The sequence below is a fragment of the Pinus tabuliformis genome, chromosome 5_2, assembly GCF_031772625.1.
Source record: "Pinus tabuliformis cultivar Carrire ecotype Pingquan chromosome 5_2, CPIR1, whole genome shotgun sequence".
Taxonomy (NCBI): domain Eukaryota; kingdom Viridiplantae; phylum Streptophyta; class Pinopsida; order Pinales; family Pinaceae; genus Pinus; species Pinus tabuliformis.
The window spans coordinates 1147517265-1147526441 of NC_142306.1; the positions used below are offsets into that span (position 1 = coordinate 1147517265).

The window sequence follows — 9177 nt, forward strand, 5'->3', positions numbered from 1 at the left end:
TTAACCCTTTCAGGGGTTTCAATCCTAATCCTCGTCGCTCTTGCAGTAATCATATATCCTCCGGCCGATCCTCTGGCCTCCACCGCTCTCGTTCACTTTCTGCTGGCCCCCATGGGCGGGATAAATCACGTGAGGTTTGCAGCCCTCGATCTGCCCTCTCTCCTGAGCTCTCTCATCGGCCCTCCACCGTCCTGCCTCCTTCGCCGCCGGGTTTCCCCTTGCCTCCATATCCGCCAGAACCCTCCCCTGATGTTACCATTCCCCTCCCCCCGTCGACCGATAAACCGTCGGGGGTCGGCCAAACCAAATCCATCCTATACATTTCTTCTTCCCCCCAGTCCCCTGCCAATATCCCCCCCCTACCTTCTATGATCCCCTCTCCTGCGGGGAAGCGTAGAGCCGATCCAAAGGGGAAGGCTATATGTGAATCATTCACCCCGTTCAACTCCCCGAGATCAGCTGATACCAATTCCTTTGATTGTGATTTAGATATGTTGCTGCAAAGGGCGTCATTAAACCTGGAACCCCTCACTATTCACAAACCTGATAAATCCCCTTCCCCTGTTATCAGCCCTAGATCGGCAGGGTTTATTACTGTTCGGCGAAAAGAAAAGCGGGGTAGTAGGCATTTTCGCGGAAGGAAGGACAGGAAGGCTACGTCTCCTAGAGGACTAAATTTGGTCGATATTCCCATATCTGAAATTGTGGAGGAGGAATTATCCACAAGAGGGCCCCTTAGAGCATGCAGGCCATCGGAAGGCTGTAATGTATAACATATTATCCATGAACATTCGGGGCTTAGGTGCCGGCCCAAAATATACGGCCCTGAAGGAACTTTTTGGCTCCACTAAATCTAGAATGCTTCTTATCCAAGAAACGATGCATGACCGAACTCAAACTATCTCATATTTTAGAAGAATGTTTCCTACTTGGCACATGGTAGCTACCGACGTTGCAGGGTTGTCTGGAGGCTTAGCTGTCATTTGGGACCCAAAATGGATCAGAGCTGTTGCATTTCAGTGTTTTGCTGGAATTCTAATTCTAGCATATTTTCGTGGTTGTCACGAACCGGTGCATATTTTAAACATTTACGCCCCATATAGACAGCGGTATACTTTTTGGGAAAAGTTTCTTTCATCTGAGCTCATGGATATCGACTCCTTACTGATGGGAGGTGATTTTAACAGCACTTTGTGTAATGATGAAACCTGGGGCAATGGCAGGAAATTTGACCCGATAGGGCGCATGATCCGAAATGCAATTATTCAAAATAACTTCATAGATATTCAGCCAGAATGCCAGGGTCCTACATGGGATAACGGGCGGTCAAATGAAGCATTTTTGGCAAAAAGATTGGATAGATATATCATTCACGGGAAGTTGATCGACAGGTTCGGTCCGCCAATGATGAAAATTGTCCCTGCGCATATATCGGATCACCGGCCAATATATATACAATGGAATGATAATGGATGTAGATTTGGTTTTCCATATAAATTCAATCGTACATGGCTTTTGGATGAACATTTCAACCAGTTCATTAAGGAGTCGTGGCAGCAGTACTCAGGACCGCCACAACATCAGTCTATGGACTTCATTAAGCGTATGGCACTTCTTCGTGGCAAAGTAAAAAAATGGCAGCGAGACAAAGTGGAATCAAATAGAAAGGAGCTGAAAGATATTGACAAGGAATTGCATATCTTATCCACTTGCTTTAAAAGTAATTCCTTATCCTCAAATACCCGGAAACGTATATGGGAACTTGGGAAAAAAAGCAAAAGATATTAGCAGAGGAGGAATCCACTTGGCGTCTTAAGAGCCGCGCCATATGGCTCAAAGAAGGTGACAAAAATACAAAGTATTTTCACAGATTTGCAAACAGAAGGAGGCAGGCTAATATGATTTGGCAAATTCAGAATGATGCTGGCAAAACCTTTTATTCTCAAGAAGATATAACTTGTGAAGCTGTGAATTACTTCAAAAAGGCATATAGCAGAGAAATCGGAAGTTGCATCGAAGATATCCTTTGGGGCATTGATCTATATCCCTGCATGTTCGATGAGACCCAAAATGCTACCCTATTCCAAGAAGTCTCTGAAGATGAAATTTTGGCCACGATGAAATCATTCCAAAAGGACAAATGTCCAGGTCCGGATGGGTGGTCCATAGAATTTTTTATCCACTTTTTTGATCTGTTCAAGGATGACATTCTACACTTGGTTGAGGAATCAAGATTAAAGGGCTTCATTAGTCATCGTATTACCTCCACATACATTGCTTTGATTCCGAAAAAAGTCTCTATCTGCAACATTTTCGGATTATCGACCAATTTCATTATGCAATGTTTTATATAAGACAATCTCCAAAATCATTGCTATTTGCATTAGGAGTGTGTTATCAATGCATTTAACCCCAGAGCAGCACGGTTTCCTCAAGGACAGGAATATCATGGACGCGGTTGCCATCACTCAAGAATCAATACATTCTATTCACACTAGGAGATTGGAGGCTGCTGTTTTGAAGATAGATTTAAAAAAGGCATACGATAGCGTGGATTGGGGATTCCTGCGTTGTCTACTTGCCAAGATTGGACTGAACTCAAGGTGCTCAAGATGGATAATGGCATGTGTGGAGGAGGTTAACTATGCTGTTATAATCAACGGTTTACCCTCTCCTTTTTTCAAAGCTGCCAGGGGGCTCAGGCAAGGATGTTCCTTGTCCCCACTTTTATTCATATTAGTGATGGACTCTCTCAGCCTCCATATCAAGAAGGCAATTCAAAATGAACAATGTCGCCCACTTCCTATTTGCAGAGGTATAAACTCATCCCATAGTTTTTTTGTCGATGACATTCTTTTAACTGCTATGTTATGCAGGACAACATGGATTTGTCTTCATGAAATTTTGCGAAGATTTCAAAGTGCAACCGGCATGTCTGTAAATGAAGGGAAATCTGCATTCTATGTGGAGGATACAAACAGAAATCTGATCCGATTTCTATCTCAGCTCTTTAACATACAAGCTATTCCTCTCCGGAATGGACTTAAATACTTGGGCTTTAAATTGAAAACTTCAGGTTACAGGGTGGCGGATTGGTCATGGATTACAGATAGATTCCATTGTTTTAAGAGACGGCCGTTTCGATACCGAAACGGCCGGGTTGATCCGAGCCATTACCCTCTGCTGTGACCCGACCCTTGGAACGGTTCGACTGGCCGGGTTATGGCTGACTCGGCCATCTCGGCCGTTTCTGTATTGACTCGGCCGAGTCATAACCAGTGCCCTGTAACCCCATCAAAACAACGATTTGACATTTTTTTAATGAAATTTTGAAGTGTTTGCTGATTGGTTTGAACTCCAATGTGTTTTATGAATTAGTTAAATGTTATTTGGGGTCCATTTCCCCCTCCCAAACCCTATTTAACACACTCAAATGCTCTCTACTATTGATATGCTATTCAAATTTCATGGTAATGTTAAATTCTTAAAGTAAAAGTGACATTCTCCTTAATCTTCATTTTCATCCTTTTACTTAAATTTTTAACATTACCATGAAATGACTCAGGATGTTTGAGAGTGGTTTCGGCCTCATTGGATTTCATATGGAAAAAGTAGAATTTTAGATTTCATTCAAAATCCAGCAAACTTATCAGTTTTTCAGGATTTCAGGATTGGAGGATTGCAATGTTTCCATTGAATTTTGTCATGTATTAGGGTATGGAACTCGTATTTAATCAAGAGCACCAATCCCTCTATGTACCTTGATGTTAGTGACATTGGTTGTCGAACTCCTCTGGGATTCGCTCCCAAACTAGGAGCTTCTGAAAATGTCGCTCCCGCTCCCGTTTTCGCTCTCGCTCCCCACTTTCGCTCCTGCTCCCAACTTCCAAGTAACACTGAGCTAGATGATGTTGGAAACTCTAGCAGTAGCCAGTAGTACTGGTCACAGACTTTTGTTGTAGAGGCCATTTATAGCCTCCTTGGTTATGTGTTTTTGTTTTGATCTCTATATCATCATCGTGTATGTATTGGACAATGCATTGGGTGCCATTTTGATATAATGAATATATTCATGAGTCTACTTTGATCATATGTTGTCTTCTATCTATATTCTAATGCTGTGTGTTTGGAAACACGAATGAAAATCTTTAAAATTATGTGTTTTTATAAAAAATAAATATTTAATGTATTTTTTACAATGACCGAGTCATTGAAATCGAGCCGGCCGAGTTGATACCGAGTCGGAGTCGACCCTCGGCCGAGTCGGAGTCGGAGTCGGAGTTTTAAAACATTGATAGATTCTACAAGAAGATTACTGCCTGGGAAAACCTGTGCTTATCCAAAGGTGGTAGGATGACCCTGACACAAGCTGTTTTGGTACAAACGATGGTTTATTGGGCGCACTTGTTCTTCATTCCCACTTCTATAATTAAGAACTTGAATAGGATGATTGCCAATTTTATCTGGGGTTGTGATAAGGAACATTATAAATTTCATTTAACCAAGCTATCTGCAATAACGCGGCCTAAACAACTGGGGGGATGGGGCATTTTAGATTTGGCACAATTCAGAAAAGCTCTTTTATGCAAATCAATGTGGAAGGCTGTCATGGGCGACTCATTATGGAGCTTGACTATCCGTGCAAAATATATGCAAAACAGGGATATGACATACTGGATTAGGGTGGATCACATTGGGTCCCCATTTGGATCGGCTATATGGAGGGGGTTCAAGAAGCTGGAACCATATTTAAGGAAGAACATCATTTGGAAATTTCAGACAGGATCTCAGATCCTGATTGGAAGGGACGCGTTTGCTGGTGGTGCCGGAAAAATCCATGTTTCACCTCGTTTGCTAAGTGCGCTCCATATCAGGGGGATTTTCTATTGGGCCAGTACCATTCGGCAATGGGATGGGGCCATCCCCATTTGGAAATCCTCGCAGGAATTGAAACTCAATGGAGAAATGAAGACACATTGGGACCATGTTATATCCTCTTTGCAGGGTCATGGAATATTTCGATCAGCAGACAAAGACCTGCTCATATGGGGAGGTATGGATGGCTCCACGCAGGCGAAGGCTAAACAGGTTTATTTGCAGCTTCTTAGTTCCCAAATCGAAATAGCTGGAGATGTTTTCCCTCCCTCATTGTGGAAAACCGGATGTCCCACCAAGATAATTATTTTTGCATGGTTGGTGTTCTATAATAGGAACCTTACGTGGGAAAACTTACAAAAACGAAACTGGCATGGACCGGCCATTTGTCCATTGTGCAGAGAAAGCTCTGAAAATAATTTTCATCTCTTCCTCAACTGTCTACAGGTGCAGCCTATCTGGCAGGAACTTTCGGCCCACTTTGGTTTTCCACTTGTATCTGTCCCATCAATGTCTGAAGCTATTAAAAATTGGAGCAACATGAAGAAAGAATGGAGAGCCATTCCCTTATTGGCTATCTGGAGCATATGGAAATGGAGGAATGGTAAAATTTTCAGCTCAGAGGTGGTATCAAGTTCTTCAGTCATCGACTCTATAATCGCCCTATACAATGCCCTCGGAACAGGCGGGAAGCTCAGCACAAATTATGGAAGGGACTATGAGTCCACTATCGACAGGTATGGGAGTGGAAGAAGGTCCATGCCGATGAACACTTCGACCCCACGTGCATATTTCGACGGTGCTGCACAACAAGGTATCTGTGCCTGTGGCGTTTACATCAAGATGGAAAATGCACAAACTATAGAAATATATTGGAATGTTGGTCCGGGGACAAACAATAGAGCGGAAGCAGTGGCTTTAGCTGGTCTCCTCTCCTTCAGCAAATTCCTGGACATACCGAATCTGCAAATCTATGGAGACTCCAAGGTAATAACTGACCATGTTCTGTCAAAGAATCACATAAAAAACATTCACCTTGCCGGCTGGATGGACAGGATAGCAGCATTATGGGACTATAGGAAGGACTATTCTATTTTCCATATTGACAGGAACAAAAACAAAAAGGCGGACGCTCTATCTAAAAGGGGTCTAACCTTGCCCCAAGGTTTATGGAGATTGCAGATAAAGGCGAACAGCACTATCTACCAGATCCAGGATTTCCAATTTCAGGGCATATAGCAATTACTTATGGTAGAAATTTTGGTTTTGTTAAGGTCTTATGCACATATGAAGGCTTCTACAGTACCAGCTGTTTCAGTTTCTTTCCTTATTTTGCATCATACACTTGTGGCGAAATGAACAAATGGAGCTCTATTTACACCTGGATATCCTCTCAGCTTCCGGGCATGTTTTTCTGGAAATTACATTACTTTGTCAGTTTCAAGATGGGACATGTTTTCAAGCTTGCTGCTTTCCTGGCAGTAATATTGTCACTGTATATAAAACAATTTTTGTTTATAAATACAATTATATAGTTTTTTCGTGCTGAAAAAGAAAAAGGGTCGAATAGATAATTTTTTCTTGTTCTTCTTTAAAAAAGACTTTCATTGATTAACATTGCACATGATAAACATCCACATATAAATGATTAAAAAACAAACTTATTTTGTGGAATATAAACATTAATTCATGGATTTAAAAAACACCCATCCTAAACATCCACATATAAATTATTAAAAAAAACTTATTTTGTGGAATATAAACATTAATTCATGGATTTAAAAAAACACACATCCTAATCCTATAGGAGTTGTCTAACAAGGTGGAGGAATTGCCGGACGGCCAAAAGTGGTTGGAATCTGGGCAAAAATATTTCAAAAAATCTTGTAGAGACAGTGCTTGAATCGTGTTTTTGATGGTGGAAATGGATTCGGCACCATCAAAAACGTCTAAGACACCTAAAATTTTGAAGTTAACAACTATAACTTGGATTTATAAAAATCCTTGCCGGATTTTCTCTAAATATGACCAAAATTTCCTTAACCTTCCGGGCAATTCCTCTAACTAGTTAGACTACTGCAATCCTATATCGTTTGAGGAACTTCCCTCTTTCCACTTAAAAAAATGCGAGTGACATTTGGGATGTACCATGTGATTGGGTTACAAGCCTTAGCTAAGATAGGACCCACTCAAATTCAGTAACCAAGCAAGGGAACCCATTCAACCAATAATTTTAATGTTAATGAGTGAGATTTCGACGAGGCGCGAATTTTTTAAATGCCAGCAGCCAAAAAAATAGCGATAGTGATGCTCTCTCTAAATTTAGGGGAGATAACCACCACCGACAAAGTCATAGATGAGACAAAAATAACAGCCGCCCGCAGCAAAGTATCTCTAAACGCACCTCTTCCGTCAAAATGTTGACATTTCCCTCTCATTAATCTCCAATTTCAAATTTCAGCTGTTCGCCCTCCGCCTCGCTCATTATTTGAGTTTGAATTTGGGCGTTTTCCATTCTCCCTCGTCCTCCCAAAATTTGCCTCACAAATGTCTCCCTCCATGATCCCCAAATCTCAAATTCTGAAATCCACCCACCCGCCATTGAATCAAATCACCCGAATTCAGAGTCTTACAAATACATCTCACAATTATCTTCCCTTCATTCCTCCACACTCTCCTCACTGCCTGCTTCGCTTCTTTACATACAGTGTGGTGCAGGGCAGGCAGGGAACGCAAGTATTGTTAATATTTGGCATATCATTATCTCAAATGGAAATGCAGATGGACTTGCAACAACAATTTCTTCGCGCTGAGCTTGCAGGCACTAATTCTTCTTCTGTGAGAGAGGAAGAAGAAGAAAATAAGAGGAATAAGGAGAACATTCCCCCATTCTCCTCTTATTCTTCCGGCTCTGTATTTCGAGAGGAAGAAGAAGAAAATAAGAGGAATAAGGAGAACATTCCCCCATTCTCCTCTTGTTCTTCCGGCTCTGTATTTCGATTACCCTGTCCGAGGGAGCCTCTCCAAGATATCACTCGTCTCGTCGTAAGTATTCACAGCTTTAGATCTGTTTTCTCTGCACATTTTCCCTTTTTCTTTATCAATGCTTCCCGAAAATCTATATGGTCGGTTTTCTTTGGACATTTTCGCTTTATCTTTATCAATGCTTCCCGGAAACCTATATCCGTGAATTAAATATGTGGCTGTGCTTTGTTCTGTTTACCAGATAAGATCTTCGCCCTCTGTTGCAGAAGCGAGAGCACGCGTAAGATTGGGGGTGCGCTCTTCCAGCAAGAAATGCAGTAAAAAGAAAGCGACTGTGCGTCTGTCAAGTGCGGGTGTTGTTTCGAGTGAGGAGAGGTGCCAAATACATGAAATGGCCATACTCAGAAAGAGCTTCAGATAGACAATAAAGAGGTTTTGCCGACTTCAAGTAAGATTCTGTTAGGGCTTCCATTGAGGAGAGGTGCCGTCCTGAGTACGAGCTTCAGATAGAGAATGCAGAGGTGTTCCTGACTTTGAAGTAAAGTTGGGTTAGGGCTTCCACTGAAGCTGGGAAGTGAGTGTAAGTGAGGAGAGCGCGGGGTTATTTAGCCACCAAGAGAAGAGAATTCACATGATGATATGGTCATATGGAGAACATTATTTGCAGGAGACGAAATGAAAACATTCGTCTTCTTGCCATCAATTTTTTTCAATAGAGCTATTTTTTCCAACGATCATATTCATTACATACTGTATTCATTATACCCGTTTTTACAGATCACCGGTAGCAAATTCGCAATATGGGTTCCTTCTTTCAAGATTTTCTCCTTCAGTTTCGTTTTTTCTTCAAGAGGCGAGAGTTTTGTACTTCGAAAATCTTAAAAACATCCATGGTAAATGTTAAAATTATAAGGTGTTTTACTTATTATTGTTAATTTAAGACTTAAAAATATATCAAAACTATATTGAATTTTGACTGTACTGTAAACTATATTTTTCAGCACAATTATAAATAATTAAAAGAACAGTGGAGAATCATTTTAAAAAATATATGATCATTTCATTAAAAGAGAGTTGATAGTTATAATTTTTTAAGGAGAATAATATTTTAAATGAGTCTTTTAGATTAATCACATTATTAAGATTTAGATGAAATTTTGAATGAGTTAATGTGGTTCATTTTCAGAATAATATTTTTTTTTAAATTTGAAAATAAAAGAGTTTTTCAAATTAATCACATTATTAAGATTTAGTTGAAGTTTCAAATCAATTAATGTGGTTCATTTTCAGAATAATATTTTCTTTAAATTTGAAAGT

At 40.6% G+C, this 9177-nt stretch overlaps 2 protein-coding genes across 2 annotated transcripts; both read left to right on the top strand.

Moving 5' to 3' along the window:
- The first annotated feature begins 2400 nt into the window (after positions 1 to 2400).
- On the top strand, positions 2401 to 3189 carry LOC149163235 (uncharacterized). Its single transcript, XM_089435383.1, has 2 exons — positions 2401 to 2702; positions 2877 to 3189. The coding sequence occupies exons 1-2, from the start codon at positions 2401 to 2403 to the stop codon at positions 3187 to 3189; spliced, it is 615 nt and encodes a 204-aa protein (XP_089291509.1).
- A 4232-nt stretch (positions 3190 to 7421) lies between these two features.
- On the top strand, positions 7422 to 8613 carry LOC149163236 (uncharacterized). Its single transcript, XM_089435986.1, has 2 exons — positions 7422 to 7920; positions 8102 to 8613. Exons 1-2 carry the CDS (start codon positions 7423 to 7425, stop codon positions 8279 to 8281), a joined length of 678 nt encoding a protein of 225 aa, XP_089292112.1. The 5' UTR covers position 7422; the 3' UTR covers positions 8282 to 8613.
- Positions 8614 to 9177: the final 564 nt, after the last annotated feature.

Bases quoted from the DNA above. Each gene is read 5' to 3' on its own strand.
- LOC149163235 (XM_089435383.1), top strand. From the start codon at position 2,401: ATGCATTTAACCCCAGAGCAGCACGGTTTCCTCAAGGACAGGAATATC. The intron at 2,703-2,876 runs GCAAGGATGTTC...TATGTTATGCAG, and splicing joins AAAGCTGCCAGGGGGCTCAG to GACAACATGGATTTGTCTTC.
- LOC149163236 (XM_089435986.1), top strand. From the start codon at position 7,423: ATGTCTCCCTCCATGATCCCCAAATCTCAAATTCTGAAATCCACCCAC. The intron at 7,921-8,101 runs GTAAGTATTCAC...TCTGTTTACCAG, and splicing joins AAGATATCACTCGTCTCGTC to ATAAGATCTTCGCCCTCTGT.